The following is a 26,222-nucleotide window of genomic DNA, read 5'->3' as shown; positions in this document are numbered from 1 at the left end:
AAAACGGACACATTTTAACTCCAATATGCAATCAAATTGTTTAACAAATGCACTTTTGGGAATTTAGAAAAACAATCCTTAGACATGACTTATCCACCTTGGTATTTATATTTTTATTACTGAAAAATGATAAGACAGTGCTGTTGAACAATACTGCATCATTCTCCTTGTTTTGAATGTACTGATGGTGAGTAGGGCTGGCTGGTAAACCACGGCACAAAACCAGATGCAGACTTGCCACTTTTGGACCAAATGTGACCCTAGGGGCCATATTTACCACTTCTCCAAATGAGACCGCTGATCTAGAAACATTTTCTCCCTTTCTCTTCTTGCAAATTTACGCAAGGGGAGCTGAGCTGGCATCAGCACTGTCGCTCAGAGGCAGTTGACAAACACAGGCTCAGGTGGCTGTCGCAGAGCCGTTGCTTTACAGAAACGAGAGTGCGAGTGAGCAGCGACTGGATGAGGACAGTTCAGATGGGACCGAGCAGGCTGATGGAAAGAGCCATAGACATCGATTACAGCTACAAAGTGAAGTGTCCAAACGTTGCATCAAACCTGCTGTGCAGTTGGCAGAGGGAGGGTGCACTTGCACAAAGAAGGGCTTAACTCATATACAGCTCACACTAACTCTCTATGCTAATTACCACCACTATAGAAGAGTCCAGCAGTGTTAGACTGCGTTTCTTTTTTTCTTTTTTTGTTTTCCTTTAGGTAACTAAAATATTCCACTCTGCATGTTAATATAATTTAAAAAAAGGGTTAATGGTAACAAGTACACAAGCTGACACCTTACAAACAGCAGGGTGTTTTTGTACTGGGACCGTCGTGCTTACTTAGCCAGCTTTCACTCAAGAACAAATATATCTTATATGCAAGTTTAATGATAAACATTAATTATAATCAGAATAATTTGCCTCATGCCTTGTAAACTAGGAACCAATCAATCAGAGCCTGCATCACCCACCCACCCAAAACAACCTCCCTCACCCTCCCTCACCCCTCCCTCCCCTCTAAAATCAAAACTGAACAAAGCAAAAAAAAAAAAAATGGTTTGGGAACCGGGTCGGCCTGACGGATCCTGCCCCAACATGTCCTTAGGTGTGGGGAGCCTGGGCTGTAGAGGGTCCAGTCTCGTGAAGAGAGCCATGATGTGTGGGGTGCATGGAGACTGGGTGCCCCAGGCTGAGGTTCATGGCCTGGCCCGTTACTGGGGACAGCGGGCGGAGCTGGGACGGCGCGGCCGCGCGGAGGACCGCCTCTCCGCCGCTGCTAGTGCAGGTAGTCGTCCACAGAGGAGAAGGCACACGAGCCAATGCCCGTGCGTGCCATAAGAGCCAGACACTGAGCTGCCTGGCCCACCGCCTGGGCCAGAGGAGGCTGCTTCGGCAGGTTATGAGTCTCTGCAGCACACACACGTTAAGATGAGCATTTAATGTTTGGCACTCAGCTCTTTGAAGCTCTCAACAGCATAGATAATTTTCATTGTTACCAAATTTGCTGAATGTTGGGATAATATGGATGTGATCAGAAAGAACAAAAAGCATGCTTTCCACACATGTCTGTGTATAGCTGACAAATTTGACCAGAACTAAGAAAGCCATTTAAAAGGTGAATGGATAACGGAGATTTTAACGGAAGTATTTAACTCCCTATATTTTTCCACCTTTGTTTTGGGTTGTGCATGTTTTTGTTTTGCCTTTTGCTCATGTGATCTTTGCTACATGTGTAATAAGTAAAGAATGGAGGTCAGCGTGCCAGTGTTGTTGGCAAGGCCAATTGAACATCTTCAGCCAGCATGCACCATGCACTTGTTGTGTCTTTAAGAAAACACACTACCACAATTGTTGGATATTGACCAATCTGGCAAGAGGCCTGGGCTACGAAGACTCTTCAAAAGCTTGTTCAGAAACAATCGCCCATTTAGGAACTAATGAGCTCTGCTCTACTGTCATCTCACAAAGAGCATTCGGTAGGGGATTGGGACATTTAAAAAAAAAAAAACATTTTTAAGTTTTATTCTGTGAATGGGCCTTATGCGTTTGTACCTAGTATTGCACTGTTGAGCGTGGAGCAGACAGGCTCTCTCTGGATAGAGTCCAGCTGGTAGCCCACAGGGCTACTCCAAGGGTCTGAGTACGCCAGCAAGCTGAACGCGTCCTGCACAAGGACAACAGGAAAACAAAATCACCCAAATGTACCACAAACCTTGCCTGCAACAGCACTGCATTCTCACTCTGCAGCAAATGCAAATCTTGCTTTGTTTTGTCTTAAAATCAATTGTTGAGCAAACCTGCTTATTGAGCAAAATACGCGACCTAACCACCTGCCTTATTTTCACATGCAAAATGCAATTTCCTATTTGCTAATGTATCCCTGATTAACCTGTTTCTCAAAGGCTTTTGTTTTTGGCCTTGATACCACAAGTTGTAATTAAGCACCTTTAAAGTTGGGTAGTAGAGCTGTACTGCAGATATATTTTACATATATATGACATTTACAGTAAGTATTGTATTTGTGTAATAGCTTTTTATCCCTGCACTCTAAACGTTTGCTACTGTGGCACCCAAACGTACCTAAGGCAGTACATTCATTCATCCATATACCCAGCACACGGCCACTCAGTGAACAGCGGCACACAGATGACTCCATTACCTTAAGCATCTTCTTATTGGCCGAGCTCTTGCCCCGTTCTCGGCGGAGGTGTTCGCTCATGCTCTGGAGCTCTCGGCCAAAGTGGATCATCCTCTCGATGGCGGCCTGGCTCCCCCCGCACAGCTGCCGCTTGGACTGGACCGACTCCACTTCTGTGGGTAAAGCACAGGCGAGGTGAAGTGCTAATGACAAACGCACTGGGCAACTCAAACTTCTGTTTGCTGTTGGCCTGTGCTTTGTTTCATTAGCAAGTTATTAGAGTGCTCCGAGCAGCATTTTATATACCAGAAAACCGCTGCAACTGAAACCGTATTCTGTTAATCGGGCTCACCCATCTCTGCGTCGCAGTCCTCGACTTCTGCTCCGTGTGTGGAGCTTCCATTAAGGAAGCCATTGGAGGAGGACTCTGACACCCCATTAGAGATATGATCCACCTCCATCTCCACTTCATTACTGCAACACAACACAAAGTCCCATTAGCAGGTGCACAAATAACCAGCTTAACCTGCCAAGTCACTGATACCAAGCAATCAGAAAGCCACCGTTAATGTTACTGTATTAATAACACACTCAAAATCACAGTGTTTCCAGCCAGGTGAACATAAAGGTGAACCATGTGAAGAGTAGGCCAGCCCCCTCTCACAGGGCTGCAGATTGTGCAGCGGCGATGACGCTGTACCTTAGTCCGGCCTGCTGGGTACGGCTGCCGTTCAGGACAGCGAGATCGCCACTGGTTACAGGACACGGCTTGTGGCTATGAGCTGAGGAGTGGCCTTTACTGGACAAAACTCCGTTACAGCAGTTGCCATCAAAACCTGTTTATGGAAGCATGCCATAAAAACATTGCCATGAGATCTGCAGACCAACTTGCATACTCATTTTCATTTGTGTTCCTATACTGCTTTATTTACACTTATTCACACTTTCATTTCTATTCTTAATGTTATATTTATGTATAAAGTATATTGTAAATGAGCTGCATTTATATGTATGAAAGGTACGATATAAATAGTTATCTTCAATATTATTATTATACATTTGTCATGAGATTTTAATACAGTTGAAGAGTGCCTTATGTAGCTACAGAAGGTCAGAGGTGATCTCTGCTATATACGTTTTTATATTATATATATATATATATATATATATAAATAAAATGTTCATTGTGTAATACCTGTCAGGTAGGCCTGAGAACCAGAAGGTTTGTGGGTGGGGCTATTGAAGAGTCTGGGTGAGCCAGGATAGCTATCCTGGGATTTAGGGCTACGCCCACCAAGACAGCGCACCTCACTGTCAGTCCCATTCACCATCTCTATGAACTGCCTGACTCTGCACAGAGATAGAGGGAAAGAGAGAGAGAGAGAGAGCACGAGTCACATATTTGCCCCTCTACCCTTCCACCACTACTGGTTACCCCTTTTGCATAAACCCCTCCCACCCCTTTGAATTAGTTCCATCTGACAGAAATGCATCCTATAGTAACCATGAATATGTATGAAATATATATTCAAGGACATGTAAAATAGCCTATATGAATACATTTACATCCACTTTGTTGTTACACCTTCTGTGAAGGGATAGAAGGGCCAGACTGCACACCACTGCTACCCACTCTCCTCATCACTCTAAATCTGACACTTACTTTAACATGAACAGGAGGTCAGGGTTTCTTTCCAGCAGGCTGGGGTAGAGCTGCTGGGTGGTCTCTATGGCCTCACCCATACGGCCGGACAGGACCAGCTTCTGGATCCCTGCAACAAGGCGTGGGGCACAGCAGTGAGACCAAACACCAATAGTGCACCATCTATCCCACACTTAGTGGCAGAATCAGCTGGGAAGAGCATAAGGTGCGGTGACATGTTTGGGGGGGGGGGGGGGGGGGGGGGCGCACTCACTCTGTCTGTTTTTGATGGAGGCCAGCTCCTCGTGAACGGCCTGCTCCGTGGACTTGGCGAAGGCTTCGGCAGTGGCGCAGTAGCTATGGTGGACCAGGTAGGATGCCACCATCCTGCCAACACAGAGCAGAGGTCACACCCGGGCCAGAGTTACACTGGAACAAAGCCACCCGAGGGACCTGGGATCCTAGAACAGCTGCCCTGCCTTTGCTGTGCACTTTCACGGTTCACTTCATATGTCTGATTTTAGATTTTCTTTTTTGCTGGTTTAGTCTTCCTGAATAATCTGTCTGTGTTGAGAGTTTTAATTGGAAGCCATTTTGTTCCTCTCTGCTATGTTTTATTCCCTGGTTATTTTAGTGTTATATAAAGCATTAATTTAGCATAAAAGCAGAGGTAAAACAGCATCGTTTCACATTGGGATGCAGCCTCTCTGGCTGTTTTTAAATTATGGCTGAGGACAGTTCTTTAGGCTTGCATGTAAGATGTTTGCTGTTGTTCTGGGGCTTTGTTATGTTTTTATTTTTGTTTTATTGTGTTTTATTTTATTTGCAGCATTTTATTGTCCTACATTTGTTCTAGCACTTTGATCTTCAAATGTACTATATAAATAAATTTCTATTGCTATCGTGCTCTGTCCCTAGGGTCATGAAAGGAACACATAAAGACACACTTCTGGATCATGGCCTGCCACTCGCCCTCCCGTTCGCCGATGGGGAAACGCTCGATCTGGGCCTGGATCTTGGTTCTCCACTCGCGCATGTAGTCCTCAATGTCAAAGACAAACGGATGCTGCCCAAAGTTGGCATCCACCACCTCCCCTGGGGTCTGCAGACCCACTGTCGGGTACAGGTTAGGCTGGGGAAGGAACACATTGTACAGAGAAAAATGCTCAATGTACTCCAAAGCAAAGCCTCACATATGTATGTTTTAAGTTGGGGTTAATGTAGGTAAAAGTAGAAAGTACAGTCTAAACTGGCTGCTGTGTGAGAGCAGCAGAAATATCCCTGGGAGCCAGTGTTCACGGAAGAATAAAAATAAAGGTCGAAGCTGGGAAATCACCACATTTGGAAGCCACACTCAGGGAAACATGAATGCTGGACGCATGCCAGCTCTGTTTTCTCCTCAGCTGCCTCAATGGATTATTGTTTTAGACCAAAACAGAGCTCTGTTCTGGTGGCCAATGAAATGCATAAGGCCCACGACTGCTTTAGCAAAATCTCGGTCTCCATGAAAGAACTGACTCTAAAAATGTTGTGAGACATACAGATAGAAAGCTCAGGGCCACCGCACAACTGGTAAATGAGATGGCCAAAGAAAAAAAAAAAAGTCAACATTTAGGATGTAAATTCTATAATAAAAGTGCATTTAAATGGTTTGAGAATGAAACATTTGACAAAAGGGGGCAAAGACACTTACTGGTAAATCGGTAAAAGCTATACCTGGAAAAAAGAATAACATATTAATACACTTACTTCTACATGCATTTAACAATTATCGCTGTCATATGAATCAGATAATATTATTAAGATGTAATAACACTTTCAAATAATCCAACAAAATAGCCCTCAGAACGAATTTACAGCAATAAGATCCAACTAAAGTCTTTTTTGCAAGTTAAAAAAAAGCACGATACACTCATTAAATATTAGCCAAAGGTTTCCTTTCTGCCAGAATTAGCTTTGCACTCTCCTATTAATTATTTTTGTAGATTTAGGTTGGGGATGAATCCCAGATTAAAGACAAGTTTACTGAAGAAGCCCTTTACTCTAGAACATATACTTCTAATTCACTGTATGTTTTTGAATGCAAAATTTGAAATTATTTTTTGTATGGCAGATAGTTCAGGCATGTCAGTGAGGTAGGTCTATAATTACAGGAAGAAAGAGGGAACACAATACTCGGCGAGGAAAAAGCAACAGTGTGCGTCTAAGGTCAGCGCTCAGACTCGAAGGCAGTGCCAAAGCTGTGCGTCATACAGACTGTTGTGTTTCTAACCTAGACTGTGGCCATTCTTTGTGTAGAAGCAGGTGTTGTTGATGAGGTTGACGCAGCAGCCAATCACGTCGCCTGTCGTGAATGTGGGCCCGTAGGGCTGCCCCGTGCCCGAGGAGCAGAAAGAGTGCCCGTCGTCGCCGTGGTAACCATACGAGTGTTTGTCCCAGCCTAGAAGGATAGGGTAACAGACAGATACTTTAGCGTTCAGGGAACTTCAGCGAAGAGCGAGCAGAAACGAGGCCTCAGGGTCGTGCGGCGCAAGCTCTTATCTCTCAGACAGGCTGCAGGGGACCCACCCTGCGTCCTGTGATTGTAGAAAAGTGACTGGGTGTCACCACGATGTGGCAAGTAGCTCCCATCTGAACATACGATCCTCACACACGACTCTCACTTCAACACAGGGAAATGTTGCTCCAATGGACACACCCATATAGGCACAATGTTTTCAGCAGTATGAACCACAGAGGGACATCCAATGTGGGGCTTACCAATGGAATACACACAACTTTGAGCTATAGTATTCAGGCCTTAAGCAGAGACAATCAGGCTACTGATTTTTTTCTTATTGGTATTCAGTAAACACAAAGGTCTTGAACATGCTGAAAGGGCTCTGGACCCACGGGACATATTATAAATATATTAACACACATTTCTAAACAGCTAATGCAAGATTACCTTACAACCTAAATTCTTATAATGCCTGCTAAAAAACTGAAAAAGGCATAACTAACAGTGGATGAAAACCAAACACCACCATCTAGGACACTTTCACACCGAAACTGTGTCTTTGCGTACGCTGCACAGACCATACAAAACACCCTTCTGTTTTACAATGCATAGAATTTTCAGCTCAAGGAAGCAAGGAAAACATTCCAAGGTTTTCCTGCTGTTTTTCTTTCCATACCAGGAAAAGGTTTCACACCTCCCAAGCCATCATGTGTCAATACTACATTTTTGTCAAGTGCCAGGTTTCAACTGAATTTCACATTTTCTTTTTAAAGCAAGGTCCCAAAACAAGTAGGTAACAGGTAGGTCAGACCATATGTGAAAGCAACCACAGAATCTGAACACTAGTACTTCTATTTCAAGAAATGAGTCTACTGTTTAAATAGATGTAAATAACATTTACATTTTTTATACAAAAAAAAAGAATTCACAGAGATTTCAATTATGGACAATGGAAGGCACAACTGATTAAATAATACAGTAAGAACACCAAAAACAGGGCATTAACTCACCATCAGAGTATTACACATGCAACAGGTTAGTACACAAAAGCTGAATTAATAGCATTCTAAGGGAGAGTGCAGCATGGCTCTCACCAACTTCCATTTAAAAGAATAACCACACTTCTGAGTTGTGTGTCATTGCCCAAGTGCACATGTTTTAAACAGACAAAGAAAACAATATCTCCTTCAATGAATCAAAAGCACTCGATATGAGAATTCTGTTTTACCTGGAAGTCTGTTCATGTTGACCCCCTGGGCTGAGAGACCAATTCCCATGTACCTGACAATTTACAAAAAGACAATTATACAGGCACGAATGGTAAAACAACAATAATCACTGTACAAATCTGCACTGCACTAGACAAATTATATAATATATAATACCATTATTTCTTACCCATCTCTTCCTTTACTGATGATTTTCACCTCAAAGTAGTAGACCCCACAGGCTGCAGGAATAGGGTGTGTTGCACGAACAGACGCTGCATCTTTAGGGGTCTTTCCGTGACCTAACAATCAGAGAAAGAAACATACCTACAACACCCCTGGACAAGGATTTTATTCCTTAATGGAAGATCTAATTGTTTAAAATCACTATATGAATATTACTTAAATATTGGAAGGTCTGAAAAAGAAGTAAGGATGTGTTTATTTTTCTTGTGTGGTTTATTATCAGTGTATTTATGCTTACATACAGGAAATTAAAAATGCTGGCATAAAATGTATCCTTAACTGAGTGTAAAACATCTTATAAGGTTGTCAGGGAGAGGTTAGATATCAAGGGGGGGAAGGGGCACAAAAAGTAGCCAAGCTGTTTTAAAAAAAAATACATTTTTTTTAAAATTAAAACATCTTAATCATATTACCCATTGGCATAACATTTTAGCAGTATTTTTGTAGCGATAAATCTAATTAGACTACCATGAATTGTTTAAAGACCCCTAACCTTGCAGTGTTTCTCCATGCCAATAAAATGTTTACCAAGATAATGTCCTTGCTGTGCAAGTCCCTAAATCTTCAGTTATTTTAGGTTGCCCGGCTTCCAACAATAGGGTTTCATTTACCAAATGGCAAACATAAACCCAAAGGTCAACCACCTAGAATTACCAAATCAGCATTAAAACCGTAAATTTAACAGTAGCTTGTAACCAAAGTATTAATGCTCAACAATGGAATCTTGAAACCATGTTAACCATCAGATAAATACAAAAGTCCTGCCAATAATAGCTAATGAACAAGCCATTATTCGAGGTACTGGGTATCTAGTGAGCAGCTAAAACTGAGTAAACATGATTTGAGGCCTGTCTGTAACAAGACGGATGCAACCAATATGACCCTTGAGCAAGTGTAGCAGCTAAGTTCATAAGAACTCGTTCAGCTAGTCAGCTAACTACCTTGCTGGTGTGACACCAGCTAACGCCTTTGATACGACAGGGCCCACAAAAGCAGCACCATATTTGCAGAAGTCTGCTTCATCCTGTCAGCACACAAGCAACATCAGCAAGCTAACTATGCCGTGTTCAGCAGGCTGGTTTGCCACTGTGTTCAATCAGTTAGCGATGGCATATGTTTACAGAATGACCACTGTTGACTGTGGACTCCGACAATCTCGTTTTCATCGGGTATATAAATATCTAGATAACGAATTCTTAGGTCAAGCAAAGTAATGAAACGTAACTAGCTACTGGTTTAGCCAGCTAGCTAAAAGACCACAAAGAAGCTAGCTAGCTAGTTACTTCCGGACTTCATTGAATAGTTTTAGTAGTTGGCCAATTTTCCAGCTAGATGGCCAGCTCTGAAACTCCGGTCCAGCAAGAAAGAGCTGTCGTAGGCATCTTAAATGTTCACATCGTCAAATTAAACACATGACGGAGCTGACAGACTAGTCAGCTAGCCATTTGGCTAGCTATTTTAACAGTCAGAGAAGCTAAACCACACCAGAAAGCAAACGTTGTAAATGTCATACCTAGCTTAGCTTAGCCATGACAATGCTGTCAGACATGTAAGCCAATCCTATTTTCAGGTACTGTAATTCCTTATCCAAATATCCGATTAAGTTAGCTAACCTAGCTAATTGTCATGGCATTACGACTGTTTTAGGTTACTTCGACTGACTAATTAGCCAGGTAGCTAACTAGCTAACCATAGCTTAGCTAGTACTAGCCAATTAACAGGCAAACTATTTGTGTAGCTACCTAGCAAGCAACACTAGCTGAACAGCGTTAGTTTGAAAACGTTATTGTTATTTATTATTATTATTATTACCATTTTATCAACTAGCCTGTCACATAAAAGCTGGATAGCAACTAGGTCGGTTATCTAGGTTAGCTTTCTTGTTGATACACTGTAGGTTAAGTTACCTTTATAATGTACTCGAAGATTGTTCTGAGAGAGGCCGATGTAGCTGAATTTGTCCTTTGGACTCCAAGATCTCGGCAGTGGAGTTTCTTGTTCGTTGACGGCCGGGTAAAGGCGTCTAAGCCGCTGGTTTAGCTCTTTTTCCTGCTCGTTTAGAGCCAAGTCCCCGTGAACAACAACTGACATCAGAAACCCACAGCCCGACGACGGCCCTGACATTGCGATGAGATTCCTTCAATACAAACAGCTTACCAGCTACCTTTAGCTGGATAGCTATCTACTAATATCCAGCTGTTATTTATATGTAATGTCAGGATCCACAAGACACAAAATAGTAAGGTGTCTTTGCTTTTTTAGCTCGCTAGCCCAAGGAGCTAGCCCACAAATAGCTCCCTGACTGGGCTAGCAACGCGTAGGAGCTACTTGATGTTAACTATGCCAGGATGTCGATGCACAAAGGCTACGAAATCAAATCCAGAAGTTAAATCTTGAAATCTAAAACAACATATATGTGGCTAATCGGATAATATAATCCGAAATAAGACATCGACAGAGCGCAATAGACGTTAGCCCGATCTTTTGTTTGTTGTTGGTGAGAGATCCTCTAATGTGATTGGCTGTAGCAGAGTCCAGTCACACTTCTGGAGGACCTGATACATGAAGACACAACCTATCCATATGTCCTCTTTTCATGTTGTGTAATGTCGTTTTACATGGAAATGGATTTAAAATTACATGTTTATTTTGGGAATGTTTTTAGTTTTTCTAAGCAGATCAGAACCTGGTAGTGTTAACTCGGGGAGAGAGAGAAAGTCTTTATTCTTTATTTTACTGTCAGAAGGCTTTCTTTTGTGATTAAAAATGTACATCAGCTTGGTTAGGCTTACATGAAATTATTTTTTCACAGTTGATTCAGATGTTACAATGTGATGCCCCCTATGAATACATTTAATAAATTACTGAAATAATGGGCTAAACCTAATTCCAAAAATGTTTTTATAAACATTGTTGAAATCCAGAGAGTTCATCATAATTCTTCCACCCCATTTACATAATGTAACTATTTTATTTCCATGAGGTTCATTTATTTATTTATTTTACAATTTGCTAATCAAAACTGATTTCATGTCAGTAAATATGTCCTTTGCTTGCAGCAGCTGTAACCGACATCACAGTTCAGTGAGTAAATAAAACTCCCAGACTACTCTTATTTTTAGTACATACTTAATTCAAGAAAGTAAAGCATGTTTGCAGGCTATTTGCCAAACACATGGCACATGATGATGTGGTGACGTGTGTAACTTTCAGGCTAGCCTGCTAAGTTAAGCACTGCTTTACCTAACTGATCTAGGACCAGCATATCCCTTTCTCACTAAAATATACAGTTGTATTTTGGACAAACAGTGTACATTAAGCAAAACCACTGACTAAATCATTTACACTGGCATGTGTTCATTTTTCTGGCAAGCAAAATAATCACAGAGAAACTAAAATACACAAAACACTGCTGCATTTATCAACTAAATAAAAATATACATTCTAGAGATGAACTGGCTTTTTAAAAATTATTATTTATGTTAATAATGAATCATTTAATGACAACATTTATTGCTTTTGTCCTCAGTACATTTATGTACATTCTTCTTTTTATATAAACACCTAGAATGATATTTCAGAAACCATCCCTTGTGTTCATAAGTTTCCACAAACTTGTCATACTGCTGGCACATCCAAACAGTGCTGGAATTTCCCACTTGTGTATCCTTTTGGCAAATGGTCTCTCTATGGTTGCTAAGGCAACACACAGTTCCAGAACTCATGGCACATGCAGTGGCAGATCCCGTACAGCATGCTTAGGAACAGACTGACAGGGACGAGGCAGACGAGTAACATGCCCCACGTGGTCTCCTGTATGATGAGCATGTAGACACCCAGGGGCAGGTAGCCAAAGTGAAGCAACCCTACTAGCCACACCAGGGCCCAGCCTAAGGTCTGATACAGCATGGCCATGCCACGCCACACCATCCAGGGCCATGTGAACGAGACGACGTAGTCTAGGTTGGAGGAGCGTCGATCTCTGGAAACGAATACAGCAGGGTCCTGTGGTGGATGCACAGTGGTGATTATCATGTTATTGGACTGTGCAGAGAAAGGGGAGGTGGATGTGAAGTCAGCCATCGCTTGCCCAGGGGTGTGTAGGATCTCCAGTTGGCTCTCATGTAGATGACAGCTCTGGGTGGACAGCTCCATCCACATGTTGTAGTGGTTGGCAGGCTTCCTACAAGCTGGAAGGTTTGTAACATAGCGGCAGAAAGGACAGACCACAGCACGTGGGGAGGACTCACTCAGGTCAATTATCTTGGCCAAGCACTTGGCACAGAGGTGGTGGTGACACTCAAGAACTTCGGGCTGCCAGCCTGACTTGCTGTAAGCACAGTAGCAGATTTTACACTCCAGTTTCTCCATGCCAAAGTCGTCTGCTGCTTCCTCCAGTGGCTGGTCCATCGCAAGCCACTTCGCTCAGCGCTCCCGCAAGGGTTACTAATAGCAGGACCCGTGCAGGAACATGGACGTCAGCTGCACCATAGCTGGTCTCCACGGCAACTGCCATACAGGGCTGGGACAGAGTAGAGACAATGGTGTGCCGGACTGCTTCGTGCGGGACACTATTTCACACTCTGTGTGGAAGAGTGGGGAAAGGCCATCACAGCAAACATAGCTGTTAACACAGTACTAGTGACGCAGCAGAAACAAACCGGGCACTGTAAAACAATGGCCGGAATTTTCCAGCTAGGTCTTTTGTTGCCAGCAAAATCCAGTCCAATTACTGTCTGTATATCCCTTTCTAGTACAGTGTTAAAACCGACAACAGGCTTCCATTCCTTTTGAACTGACAATGTATAATTTAATTTAATAGAAGAGCCTAGATGTTTAAATATAACAGTGTAAAAGTTGTTTTTTATAATTTACTTTTGAGTAGCCTATTTGGATTAGGATTCTGCTTTGAAAAAGCTCTTGATATTCAACCAATACATTAGTGTCCACGGAATGCACAGCAAAATATGTGTTTTGCATCTGCTTCTTTGTCTAGCTCTGCCTGTGTCCCGCTGTGCCTCTGCGACCTGCTCTGCCTCTGTGTCCCGCTGTGCCTCTGCGACCTGCTCTGCCTCTGTGTCCCTCTCTGCCACTGTGTCCTGCACTGACTCTGTCACACTCAACCTCTGTTAGACAGCTAATGTTCAGATTCTTCCACATGTGATCATATTAGACCGTGTGATTGCAGTCATACCTGTATGTGATGTGATCCTCAGATCTAGAGGATAAATGGAAAGCAGTAGCCCTGAAAATGAAGCTCCTAAATACACATTTAGCAGTCAGAAAATGCAATAAACAGCTCTACAAAATCCTGGTTATCAATTTAAATATTAATCCGTGGAGTACGGGTTATTTAGCCCTTGGTTTCCTGCAGCAATCTGTTAAACGCAAAATGGCAGTACTGAAATATTGTATTGTCAATTGTCAAAGCATTGTTGTACATGGGTAATTAATTGTTGCTCATGGGATCTGCTAATTGGTAGTCTGCTCCGTAGCAGGTAACGCCTGCAGGGCAGCCAGGGAGCGATGACGTAACAGTTCCCAAGATCAACTCTGACAGGCTCTGCATGACGTCAGCGACAGAACAACAACAAAACCGACAGCAGCTGGCGTCGAACGTGCGGAATCGCGACTTGCACCCCGTCGGTGTCTATGGCCAGCATCGCGGATGCCCCAGAGGCGGGGCGGTCGGAGACGGCTGCAGGGATGCGTTGTCCCCGGGTGGAGAACTCAGGTGGCGCGATGGCAGAAAAAGAAGAGCAGGCTGGCGGTGCTGGGCTGCCTTTAGTCGCCTCTCTGCTGCGTCGCGTAGAAAAGATGATTAACTGGAAAAGGCCGCTGAAGACGTCTGCACTCTTCGCAGCAACAAATACTGTGTTCTGGTGAGAGACATGACGCGGCGTATTTTTTTCGCCCTTCTTTGATATGCGAGTTGCATTATTATTGTCTCTAGAATATGCGCTAATCCCCGTATTTCAAATTCATCGGGATGTCTGTATGAAGTTGCACGCCAGTAATTATGGTTCCAAACTTTATTTGTAGCCTAGGTCATATAGGTTGTGCGCTGACCTAATAAACGTAAAAGAAGCAGGCATGACGGTAATGTGTACAGTTAATTTGTTTTCCTAGCTGACGTTTCCTTCCCGGCTACTGTTAGACAGGCTTTGAACAGAACCTCTAAGATTAAACAATGCATTTGTAGCTCATGTAAAATAGTCTGTGACTTCTGGTTTTCCACCAGCGATCCGGGAGAGTTTTCGCCATAGGGAACCTGAGGTTGTCCGCAGATGATGGTTTATAGTAGAGGTGTGAGACCGCTCTCTGTCTGTTGAGTCAAATAGCAAAATGGAGTCTGTCTCCCTCCAAATCCAGGTTTGTTTCCCTTAGTGCCTGTAGGACAGTTTGCCTTCTCTGCTTGTGCCTGGCTCTCTTGCTGTTGATACAAGGGGCAAAGGCCATGGCACTTTCCAGGTCAAGAGGTAAGGATCGTTATTTAAGACATAAGGGCAGTTCTAATATCAAGATGAGGGCATGTATGACCACATGTATAGACGTGTGTGTAGCTGTAGTCTCACTTGACAAATCATCTACAAGCGGAATGTATCAAAGTTAGTAGATTGTCATGTAATTTCATCATGCCTTGGGTATTTTCCAGCCCATATATGTACATTGTGGAGTGTGTTACATCACATTTGGATGGATTAGCTCAACTACAATAATCTGAAAAACATGGATTTGTACCGTGTAAAATATTATACATTTATATACATTATTACTATAATAATCTATTTTAGTTATGATTTTCATAGATTGGTGTTGTATTCTTTGCTCCATTGATTGTGTGTTATTAATGCATTAAATATATTTACATATTAAATAAAACCGACAGATTGGTTGACCTGTGATTTAAGTTTTGTTCCTTTTTTTCATAGGGGCACATTTATGGAGAGGTATGACTAGCAGGTATGTTTAAACTTAATCTCTCATGCAATCAAGTTTTTAGTTTACATTACTTTACCAGCTTGGCCCGTTTTTCCTCTTTATCCAGCTCGGATATGTGCAAGTTAACCACTAGAGGGTGCTTCATACGTTATTGAAAACATGCAGCAATTCATAAGCTCTGAAATGGTGCCATTACGTTTGTAACCGTAATCGTGCTGTTTAAATATCTGGACAGCGGCTACTCCCTGTCTTCACATTACAACACCACCCTGTGCTTCCACAGATTTTGCATGCCAACGATATAACTGAGCTCATACCGTACTTGTCCTATTAGTGAGCGAGCATGAATGATCAAACATCCAGGCTGTCCGTATTTGTTTCTAATCAGCTTGTACGGGCACATTGCGTAAAAATGCTTAAGATCGTTAAGGTACGTGTTAATGGCTCAAGTAATTATCGGTTCCCTGTTATTTTTGATCTAGTCTCCTGGCCCTCGCATTGTTTATGCGGTCGTAGTGAAAACAATTCCAATGCCACCATTGTGCCCCAGTGCGGGGGCGGGAATGCAGTAATCCCCGCTTTGTGTGGGGCAGGGTCTCGCTAAAGCCAAGATAGCCCCCCACACAGCTGCCGCTTTGCCTCAACCTATCCGTGATGGCAGGCCAGCACCCGTCCTACACGCCACGCACACACTCGGGCCTGTGTTCAGTGTTACGACGGGGTGAGCTGGAGCTTTGCTAGCAGTCACCGTTTCACATAATGCTCCATGTGGAAGAGGGGGAGGGTTTGTTTTTTTTGTCAGTTTGTTTTTGTTTTCTTTTTGGGGGATATTTACACCTCAGAAACCTTCAAGGTCCCAGTATTCACATGCAATGCACATATTTAAACAGTGTATTAATTTGTGTGGTAAACTTTATTTCTTGATGACAAGCTTGCCACATCATTATAGTAATCGTAATAGCTGTTTCCGACAATATTTCTTGCTATTGGGAGTTGTGGCTGGTTGTTTGTGTTGTTTGTTCCAGAATCCCAGGTGTCATCTGTGGTGTTGGGAAACTTGAGTTTGGTGTCATTCTCCCATCACCATCTTTTCCCCACTGCCTGTATGTGTGTGGTGTATGTGATGGATAAGATGACACTGCTGTTTCTGTGCTCCAGGAGCTACTCACACTTCTCTGATGACCTCATTGGAGGGCATGTTTTCAACTTGCCCACCAGTTCCCCCAATCCGATATATTGACACTAATCAGCAAGGGGTGTGCCAGAATAATGTGGCCTCTTATTCGTGGGGAGCTGAGAGAGCGGTACATGACTGACATCGTCTGCTTGCTCATGGTCACATCACCCATACCTCGTGTCGTAGTCATTTGACCAGCTTATGTCAGGCTCTGTCCTACTCACTTAGTTAAGACACATGTTGTGTCACTGTGTTAAGATGCATGTTGGGTCATGGCAACATGCTTTGGACACTTTAGAATTTTCCTGATCAACATTTTATGTAATCATACTATAAACCGATACAGCAGCTGTGCAATAGCTATAATAGCACAGAGCTTACACATTTATTCCATCTAAAAGAACATCACACAATAATCCTATAAGGCACCTTTAGCCAGTCTAAATTAAGGCTACTTGTAACATAGACAAATAGTTTTCTGCCATGATTATGATGCACAACCCATTAGTAAACACAGCACAATAAAATGGAAGCCGTATAAGATAATATTTGAATGTTGTAAAGGCACGGTTTGAGGTTAGAGAAGCTATGCTCAGCTTGTGTGTCATACTCCTACCCAGTGAGGTGTTTGTGTGTGTGTGTGTGTTTTCCACGCTGGCCTGCGCACGTCTCCCTTCGTCTGATGTCTGCTCGTGGAATGCCGTGCGGCTCTGGTATTTTTAGACTGGCTTGGTTGAAATAGTGAAGTGGGGAGCTCTGCCCAGCATAAAGATCGGTGGCCACCACTCAATGTGGCATGTGACCTGTAGGGGCCATTGAGGGCAGGACTCTGGACCCTAAACGTAGAGCTCGACACTGACACACTCTTCCTGGGCCCTTTCTGCACAGCTCTGTTCTCAAAGCCTTCGAGATGCTGGCAGAAGACAGCAGCTTGGGGTTAAGGTAAAGATCTCGTCATCACTGTTGTATTGATAAGAGACTAGGCACTCATGTTCAGGGTGTGGATAAAGAGGTACTCAGATAGTCTAGTCAAATTCATTCCACAGTGGAGGTTGAAGAAGTTTGATAATGGGAGAAACATGCATGGTTTGTGAGTTTTCTAATTGTGGTAGGTAAATAGAGAGAACTTTATCAATCCTGAGGGAAATTGCAGATCTCAAAGCACATTGTATTATTTGAATAATCCTTCTGTCCCAGGATTTAATGGTGGTTTTGAGCAATTTATCAGAAGTATTATGTTACCGATAGTCAGAAGGTGCTAACCTTGAATGATTTTTATTTACTGTGGTGAAGACATGTGCTCTCACCATGACAAACTTTCCCAGAATCCTCTGCTGGGCAGCAGTGCTCAGAGTTGTCAGTTGTCACAAAGGCTTTATGAAGGTCCATACAGCAAAGGAACTTTGGCTTCTAAGGTTGCCTTGGCTGGTGTTTTGGGGACATGTAGTGATTTAGTGAAGGGATTTGTTGACATTCTGACACTTGCAAGGCTAAAGATTTTTCTTCTTGATCTCTGAGGAAAGGAACGGTACTAGCTTCTTTACCACCATTCCTCACATTGTTCAGCTGTTGGTTTTGCACTATTTTTGGGCCCTGTCACTAGGCTTGTTACATTCTTGTTGCTTTAAGTGTTGCTTTAAAGATTAGTGTGGGAGTTGGAACAAGCAGCTGTCTGGTCACTGGTCTCTCAGGTCAACTGTTGTTAGAATCAAACAAAACACAGCAGATCTTCTCCTATATTTTAACTACCTACCTCTGTATTTCTACTAAATGGACACTAAAGTTCAAACATTTTTAAAATGGAGGCTTAAAGTTGTTTGTTCCACAGATACTGATGTGATATTATGCAGCATATTACTATGACATAGCTGGTCTGTTTGGACATTGGTCACCACCGTGGACCATGTCTGAGTTTTAGATTCAGCCATGTGTGTTACATAAATTACCTTGTGACAGCTGAGGACAACCAGCTTTCTTCAGATGCCAATTTCTTGTAACGGAAGATGACCCTGCTTAACGTTTTAACAGGCTGCACATGATCATATGGGTACCTCATCGAAGCCTGACCACCTGCTCCACCACATGTTGGGCAAGCTCTCTTCTTGAGGTGCGGTTTCAGCCTTAGTTCACGTGATGAAATTCTAATGTGAGTTGCCTCACAGTCACATGCGTGGCTTCACCACAGCTGTGTGACCTCTAATGGAAATGTCTCCTAGACATGCACCTTGGCTCACACAAGCTGAGGCTGTTGTCCCAGGGCTATTGCGAGAGTGTGGGCTTGTCAGTGCTAGTGCCGTCAGCTCTCCGAAGTCGTGGGGGGTTGATATGTTATGGGACCCTACGGAGTTGTAGGTGAGCTGTGTGAGAGCAGCGTATTGGTCATTTAAATGGCACTGGCGTGACTGGCCCTCCGTTAATAGATGCTCATCTCTTGCCAATGAATTCCAAAATCTTCTTACCCGAGGGACATGTATTTGCTGTTGTTCTGACTAGCTCTGACTTTGTAATTAAAATGCAGCCCATGCTTCAGTTATCAAGCTTCTCATCGTAACTCTGGGATTGTAGTGGTAGTATCTTTCCATTCCACCTGCTCTTATTTGTGGGATTTGGGGCTTCTAGATTAACGGACCGTAGAGTTGAGGAGATGAAAGTGTTCCTTTGGCTCAGCTGACATGGCTGCAGGTGTTCAGAGACCACATCACCACTGTAATCTCATTGCCAAATCCTCCGCTGTACCCCACGCATGTAATTATTAACGTACTCTTTGAAGACTGGGGAAAGTTGTGCTCTGGAGTAACAGAAAGCGTGAGATATCTGATCTGAGCAGTGCTCCCAGCGATCTGAGCAAGGCTCAAGCAGTTCGACTCGAGTTCATTTCCTTCTTCTCCTGTGATGTCACGCTAACTAAGACCAATCCTCTTCTGCTTCATTGGAACTCCATCGCATCTGAGATTGTGAGCTCTTTCACACTTTCAGGGGCCAGGGCTGCAGTAGGCATGTTTGCCTTACACTGCTCACATTTAAATAAAGGCAAAGACGTTGCCATTAACAGGCTTTGTGCCTGCTGATTCTGTTTTGCCTTTCAACTTATCCAGCGGAAGCCATTTTATGAAATATTGTTTCAACAAACACACATGCCCGTAGCCTGCAGTGGTCCTCTTCACTAGAGTAGTAACTTCATCACCATGGTTACTATAGTCATTGTCACATGTTCTTAATCTTACCCATCAATCTCTTTATTTAAACCCGCCATTTGCAGTAGGCTGGTTTGGACTCTCTGTTACCTCGCTCCCCGTTCTTCCCCTCTTCTTAAAACTGCTGAACTGCACATGGCGCAGTTTCACTCCTTTGAACGCTAAGTGTTGGTAAGGAAGTCTCATGAATGGGTCTGCTCAGCACTGCGCATCAAGCTTTCTTTTTTTCTTTTTAATATGACAGCCATTAACTGACTGTCTTTCCATAAATGGCTTGAGAGACATACACCGTGTTCCTCTCTAAGCAAGAACATTTGCATCCAAGAACATCTGATATACATAACCTGAAATACATGCAGTTTCAACATGCAGAACTTGATTTAAAGTGACATTGTATTGGTCACTGTTCCAAAAGTTGCACTTAACTAAGCTAGTAGCTGCTCTACAAGTAATCAACTATTCCAAAAGCATAATTATGGCAAAGCTACCACAGAAGGAAATGTAATTAAACCAATTTTTTAAAACACTGAAAGAATCAACATTGAAACTTTGAAACTACATAATAAATAGATAAAATGGTACTCACTATTAGGAAATACAGCTGCATTAGAAGCTCAGTAACTAAAATATTCCCTAACAGTTTTAAATCTCTGATTAGACTAATACAAAGTGTAAATTAGAATTTGAATGCACTGGCCAGTAGCTGAGCATATGCTGCATCAGTGTTTTGGGCCCACACTTCATGTTCATAACTGTTACTCTGATTTTGCTGATAAGTCACATGACTCAGGGGCCCTTTTCTCTCACCACAGCTGGCAGATCGTTGACTCCAGTCAGGAGGACGAATCTGGAAAAGAGCCTCAGCTCACAGGCTCCTGGCTGAGCTTCAAGCTTCTCCTTGAGGAGACCTCCTCTTTTAAGCAGCAGAATCCAGGCAAGGTACCGTACAACCGATGGGCTAAAATTTGACTCGAAGCCAGCGCATGCCTGCGTGCTGTGGAGTAGTGTCCAGTAGTATCTGAAGCCTGCATTTGTTTCTGGTTGTAGTTCTGTCTGCTGGTGTGCAGTTTATGTTCTTTCTTGGCGGTCTTGGGCCGTTACATTCCAGGAGTTGTTATTTCCTACATTATAGGTACGTACTTGGATCTTCTAATTGATGAATAAAAAAAATTAATGATTTATTGTCTTCTGCCTGTACAGCTTGTTTGCTCCTTAAAAGATTATAGATTAATAGGTATAAAGATTTAACAGATTCTGTAATGTTATTAACATTTCAACTGGGTTAGACTGCTTTCTCTATTCTAGTCCATCCTGTGTCATTCACAGTAACCACCAGCAGGACTGACATATATAGCAGATTCTTAGTAGTGTAACCATGACGACATTTCTCACTGAGTTTGTGGTTTCTCCAGTTCTTTGAAGTCAGCAGGTTCTGCACTCTGCTGGCAGACCACGCCGTTTGTGTTAATGTGCCGTCTGTCTGTCTGTCTGTCTGTCCCAGTGCTGGGTGTTTTTCTGTGGCCTTTCCTCTCATCACATGAGTTTGGGGTATGGCTTGAGCCAGTTCTGCAGAAACTGACCTTTGGAGTGGGAAACTTGGTTCAGAAAATAAAGAAGAATCATGGTAGTCATTTATTATCTCTGGACACCTGACTTGACACACATACACGCACAGTGTATACAGTAAAAAATGTTTAATCTCATAGTATTGCATCACTGCGTGAGAGAATAATGCAGCCACCTGTCGTTTTTACCTCCAGAGAAGAGATTACTCCAGGCACAGACTGAGCGAGAGAGCATTGAAGCTGATCTCTCCTCACTGTTTCCCAAAGTAAGCCTCTGCACTGTCTTACTCACATGCCTCAGAAGGGCTGCTACAGGCGTTCTTTTTGCGTCAGAATAAGACGGGAACTGACAGCAGTACTCTGTTGCAGCTGGACTCCACAGCATGCAGGGAGCTGTCTGTGTCAGACACGGAGGTGTCGGAAGTGACGTGGACGGACAACGGCACCTTTAACTTGTCGGAGGGACACACGCCTCAGACAGAAAACTCTGAGGGTGAGTTCATCCATCACTCTCAGTTTGGTGGTGTCTGGTTTTGTAGCACCCTCTGGAAGGCTGGATGGACCATGTCATAATGGGTTGGGCTCTACTTGACTGGCTCAGCCTTGCACTCATCATGCAGACTTGTTGCTCCTTTCCTGTCGGACAGAGTTGGACCGCCGCAGCGAGGAGGAGGTGTTCTCCGGCGGACTTCCCGACTTTCCTTCCCTGGACAACGGCCTGGGAACTAACGGCGATGACGACGACGACCTGAGCATTGGCCTACCGGGCCCCCTCCTCCACACGGGCGAGGCCCAGCGAGGTGCGCACACAGAGGGGTACATGGTGGCCCAAGCCTTGGGACTAGTGCAGAGGACGGCTGGTGACGTGATCGCGGCAGCAGTCGCCTCAGCCGTGCAGGAGCATCTGGAGGCATCCGCTGCACCTGCGCTGGCCCGGGCCCTGGCTGCAGCCGCGGACACGGATAGCGAGGCAGAGGAGTTTGAGCTGCTGGACCAGGCCGAGCTGGAGCAGCTGGGTGGGGAGATGGGTCTGGAGAAGGCTGACAATGAGGCCCAGCCCGAAGGCTCCAAACCCGCCGGCTTTTTCTCCAAACTGCTCAGGCGCCCCTGAGGAGCGGAGGCAGCCGGGGATGCCTGGCTCTTCCTGCCACGGCACACAGAGCGGGGACAGAAACAGTCTGAAACGGCACTTGGAAAGGGCCAGACTAATGATGCCGTTCCATTGTTTTGTTTTTATGTTAAAAGCAAATTATGTTGCAATAAACTTCAGATCTGTAGAGGAAAGAGGGAACTTGTGCAGCAGTGGGCAAGGAGAGGAATAATATTGCATTTAGCCTGCCTTTTATTGTGATATGATACTCAAACTACCTTCAGTATATTTGATATTACCTAGATTTATCCACCTTAAAATCACCAAAGGGGTGTGGACCAGTAGTAGTTTAGCTTTTAAAGGGCTAAAAGATGTACACCCTATATCGCTGCCAAACTAACCTCTTATTAAACCCACAGAGCATTGTGTAGATGATCTCTTAGCTTATTAAGGTCTTTTACACAACAAAGTGGCCAAAGCGTCAACCCTCCTACTCAATGACAATCAACCATCACATGGAATGGTATTTCCTAGCCTGCCCATAAAAAACACTTTCACCGGTAACATTCATTGTTTTTTCCCTAATTTTTGTATTTTTTATTAAGCTTTTTTGAAGCTGGATACCTCAGTACAGTATTTTGCATGCCGAATTTTGTTTTAGACTTTTTCATTTTTATTGGCACCTTATTTCTGGAGTGATACAGTTAGGCACTAAAGCAGGTTGAGCTGGTTTGAGTAAAGTCTATTCAAACGTTTGAATATACATAATCTAAGCTTTGGAGTTATCCCATCTTTCAGACATTTATTTATTCATTTAAAAAAAAACAGTAGTATGTACAAGAGATAAAGAGAAAAAACACATTTGGCTTTCTGTGTACTAGATATAAAGATGCTATGAACACCCTTGGAATATTTGTGCGAAAGGAACAGGTTTTTTGGATGGATGGAGACATCACACACCATCGAAGAAAAGCAGACAGAGGAAAATGGTGTCCCTTACTTACCTTTGGCCTGTTCAGAAAAGCTTCTCTTCACATGTGAGGTGCTTGATGTCTAAAATGAATGTTTCTGATGATGTATTCTGAATGGTGTTAGGAAATATTTAAGCAACCTACCCTCTTCAAGTAATCCAGTGTCCTATTATGGAATTTGATCTTTTTGTCATTCATTATGAATATTACCCAAAAAATGATGTTCAGTGTCAGTGTGATGTCTCACACATTTGAATGTACTGTTTATATTTTTGTTTTCTCTTCTGGTAGACTGATATCACATACATTTGATTGCCTTATATTTGCCTGTGCAAACTGTGTGTGAATGAAAGGACATAAAATATAGTTGTATGTAAATAATCTCAAGAATGTGATTAAAATATTAAGATTCAAAGTCAGCTGTGTGTTGTTTGTTCCCAGAGCAAGAGTAAGCTCTTCTTATGATAGGGTACAGAAAACCAAGAGTGAACATGAAAAAGGTATTTTAACTTGTATCAGATCCCACTATACTGATTCTGTTGTTGTTCATTTAATACCATGGACAGAATCTGTATATTACTTTTCTTCTGTGTGGCAGCCAGGGGGCGCCACAGGTTCCTGTATGCAACTGTCTCAGTCAAGAGGCTTGAGCTTACTCAGCCCTAAACACTGCTGCCTGGGACACTTTATCTCCTGCTCATGGCAAACACAAGGACACCATCGTGTCCCAGCTGATGAGATGCCTGACTGGCTTTCAAGAAATGTCACCTGCTCCCAGACAGGGACATTCTGGTTTTTGCTGGTTAAATTGAAGATTTGTCATCTCAAAATGTAGTTCATAGTGGAAAGGACATAACAGATGGTCCATAGTATTTACTCAGAGTCAGTATTTACTCAAAGTCAGTCTTTACTCTGAGTAAACAACCTTTACTTAGTTTATGTGGTCAAGCCAGAAGCAGAATGTTACATTTAAGTGTCATAGTGAAGATAAAATATTAAGGTTTTCCTTTCCAGGCCTGTTTAGATTGGTCTACTGAGCAGTAATATTGCTTCAGACTGGGACAGAATGAGAACGAATGGGTACAGAGCACACTGAATCAATTAGGGAGGCCCCATGGAAGCCTACAGCCTTGGCTCACCATCCAAACTTTGTCGTTCAAGCCACAGCGGGAGATGCTTTTAAGGGCCCTGAAACCATTCCTTCTCTGTGCTAAATGAGATATGTAATGTAGTGCAATAACTGTCCCGAGGTCAGATAAAAATAAATAAATAAATACATCCCAGCAGTCTAGCACCAGCAAACCATGTGCCACACAGGTTCAACTCAGTGTTCCTCTGTGTGACTGGGGCTGATGTTGCAGACTCACTGATCCAAGGTCAGTGGCACTGCCAGTAATAAGTGGTGACATCTTTGTTTTGGAAGTAATGTACAATACCAGTCCAAAGTTTGGGCACATCTTACTGAATGTTAGTCTTAAAGGCGTTATAATCTAATGGTTTATGCCTATATGTGTTTGTAAAACCAATTTTAAAAGTGAAAGTTAATAACCTATATATGAACTGAGTTTCAAAACACAATATGTATTTATATATAAAAATAAAACACATTTTAATTCATTTAAAATGTCCCCTCAACAAATAGTTTTCACATAGAGCTTTAATGTTTCACCCTATATATATGTAGGAATTTCTTTAAGGTATCATAGTTTCCTCATGAAGCTGGTTTAGAGATCACCAAGAGCATGCAAAACTGTCGTCAAAGTAAAGAGTGCCTACTTATTACATTCATTTACCAGAGCATAATCATGTTTTTATACCTTTCCTATGTTTGTAAAAGGTAGAAAATAGTCAAATAAACAAAAAGTAAGTCCAAACTTTTGACTTATGTAATGTAGGTCATTGTGTAACAAACATCAATAGAACTGATCATATACTCACTCCAGCTCAGTGGTTAAGGTACTCACTCAACTAGTAATCAGAAGGTTTCCAGTTAAAGCTCCACTGCAGCCAAGTTGCCATTGCTGGGCCCCTGAGGAAGGCCCTTAACCCTCAATGGCTCAAGGTCATAATTGTAAGTTGCTTTGGATAAATGTTACAGCTAAATGTCATAAATGTAAATAAATGAAAATGAAGTCTTAAGAGTGAATCAGTGCCATAATGCATTCTGACAAATCACCACAAAAATGAATAGACCTGAAAGAGAGTGCATAGCACACAGCAGCAGTGCAGATTGGGTGGTAGATCTCATGGTTCTGTGGCACAGAACACGAGCGCTATTGATTTTTGGTTTTGTCAAAGTCTTTAATTTTAGGCAAGGTGTCCAGTTTGTGTGCAGTTTGTTTTGGAGACAATAGTCAGCATAGTCTATTGCAAAAATTCAGGTTTTCCGATCAATGACAGCTGAGGAAGACATACCTGTGAGCTCTCGTGGGGAGTCTTTTTGTTGGGACTGTATCCTGAACTGGTCCTTCTTTTATGGAATGCAAGGTTTTATGAGGCTCTGGTTAGTCAAGCCGCAAAGCAAGTTTACACAAAGGCGCTACACATCACCTCTGAACTGACACACGCCACATAGACATGCAGGAAGCACACCTCGGGGGAGCTCGCCCATGACGAGTTTTATCACCCTGACCTTCTGTCTCTGACACAACCATCCATCACTTTCTAAAAGTTGTCATACAGAAATGATTTACATGAAGAGCATTTATGGAGTTTTTGCTGGATACATTGTATCCAGCAGAAAATAATAAGAATCTATGGTTGATTAATGCATTTCTTAAAAGATTTAACAATGGGTACTTTATGACTATTAAATAAATGACTAACCAATAACCCCTTCCTGCTACTGAATACATTTTGAAATCATGGGTGTAATTCTAGCAGGGTTTCGTCCTTGGCTAAAGGTATGTGTGTCGTGCATCATGCATTGTATAAACACTTTGTCCTCTGTGAATAAATGTAGGGATAAAAAAGCATGAAAAGAGCATCATTTTCATGCTGCAAAGTCATTTATCTCTCAACAAATCCAGTGACATATGATTCTCAGGAAGTAA

The 26,222-nt window shown here is 42.8% G+C and overlaps 3 protein-coding genes across 8 annotated transcripts; 1 reads left to right on the top strand and 2 right to left on the bottom strand.

Moving 5' to 3' along the window:
* Window positions 1–89: 89 nt before the first annotated feature.
* On the bottom strand, window positions 90–10,759 carry ranbp9 (RAN binding protein 9). Its single transcript, XM_035536439.2, has 14 exons — window positions 10,138–10,759; window positions 8,175–8,286; window positions 8,005–8,057; window positions 6,549–6,716; window positions 5,970–5,992; window positions 5,224–5,408; window positions 4,551–4,663; window positions 4,298–4,406; window positions 3,830–3,984; window positions 3,335–3,470; window positions 2,987–3,108; window positions 2,656–2,807; window positions 2,049–2,160; window positions 90–1,403 (listed from the first exon to the last, which is right to left on the bottom strand). The coding sequence occupies exons 1-14, from the start codon at window positions 10,352–10,354 to the stop codon at window positions 1,273–1,275; spliced, it is 1,788 nt and encodes a 595-aa protein (XP_035392332.1). The 5' UTR covers window positions 10,355–10,759; the 3' UTR covers window positions 90–1,272.
* A 230-nt stretch (window positions 10,760–10,989) lies between these two features.
* Window positions 10,990–13,692, bottom strand: rnf182 (ring finger protein 182). Its single transcript, XM_035536227.2, has 2 exons — window positions 13,425–13,692; window positions 10,990–12,813 (listed from the first exon to the last, which is right to left on the bottom strand). The coding sequence occupies exon 2, from the start codon at window positions 12,638–12,640 to the stop codon at window positions 11,927–11,929; it is 714 nt and encodes a 237-aa protein (XP_035392120.1). The 5' UTR covers window positions 12,641–12,813; window positions 13,425–13,692; the 3' UTR covers window positions 10,990–11,926.
* Window positions 13,693–13,791: 99 nt separating this feature from the next.
* On the top strand, window positions 13,792–23,584 carry retreg1 (reticulophagy regulator 1). 6 transcript variants are annotated; one of them, XM_027027997.3, is made up of 9 exons: window positions 13,797–14,112; window positions 14,603–14,709; window positions 15,163–15,193; window positions 20,356–20,482; window positions 20,591–20,675; window positions 21,045–21,167; window positions 21,304–21,374; window positions 21,478–21,601; window positions 21,756–23,584. In XM_027027997.3, exons 1-9 carry the CDS (start codon window positions 13,883–13,885, stop codon window positions 22,217–22,219), a joined length of 1,362 nt encoding a protein of 453 aa, XP_026883798.2. In that variant the 5' UTR covers window positions 13,797–13,882; the 3' UTR covers window positions 22,220–23,584. The 6 variants fall into 6 exon arrangements, with proteins under 6 accessions (XP_081559616.1, XP_026883798.2, XP_081559617.1 ...); XM_081703491.1 differs by lacking the exon at window positions 14,603–14,709 and adding an exon at window positions 14,472–14,536 and having other exon boundaries at window positions 13,971–14,112; XM_081703490.1 differs by lacking the exon at window positions 21,045–21,167 and having other exon boundaries at window positions 13,792–14,112.
* The last annotated feature ends 2,638 nt before the right edge of the window (window positions 23,585–26,222 follow it).

Source organism: Electrophorus electricus, chromosome 20, assembly GCF_041902795.1.
Source record: "Electrophorus electricus isolate QZ-2024a chromosome 20, ASM4190279v1, whole genome shotgun sequence".
NCBI classification, from domain to species: Eukaryota; Metazoa; Chordata; class Actinopteri; order Gymnotiformes; family Gymnotidae; genus Electrophorus; species Electrophorus electricus.
Note: the sequence above shows the minus strand (reverse complement) of the source record. Positions and strands in the feature narration are given on the sequence as shown.

Bases quoted from the DNA above. Each gene is read 5' to 3' on its own strand.
- ranbp9 (XM_035536439.2), bottom strand. From the start codon at position 10,354: ATGTCAGGGCCGTCGTCGGGCTGTGGGTTTCTGATGTCAGTTGTTGTT. The intron at 3,471-3,829 runs GTATTACACAAT...TTCCATAAACAG, and splicing joins TTCTCAGGCCTACCTGACAG to GTTTTGATGGCAACTGCTGT. The intron at 2,808-2,986 runs GTGAGCCCGATT...CTTTACCCACAG, and splicing joins GGACTGCGACGCAGAGATGG to AAGTGGAGTCGGTCCAGTCC.
- retreg1 (XM_027027997.3), top strand. From the start codon at position 13,883: ATGGCCAGCATCGCGGATGCCCCAGAGGCGGGGCGGTCGGAGACGGCT. The intron at 14,113-14,602 runs GTGAGAGACATG...CTCCAAATCCAG, and splicing joins GCAACAAATACTGTGTTCTG to GTTTGTTTCCCTTAGTGCCT. The intron at 15,194-20,355 runs GTATGTTTAAAC...CTCTCACCACAG, and splicing joins TGGAGAGGTATGACTAGCAG to CTGGCAGATCGTTGACTCCA.
- rnf182 (XM_035536227.2), bottom strand. From the start codon at position 12,640: ATGGACCAGCCACTGGAGGAAGCAGCAGACGACTTTGGCATGGAGAAA.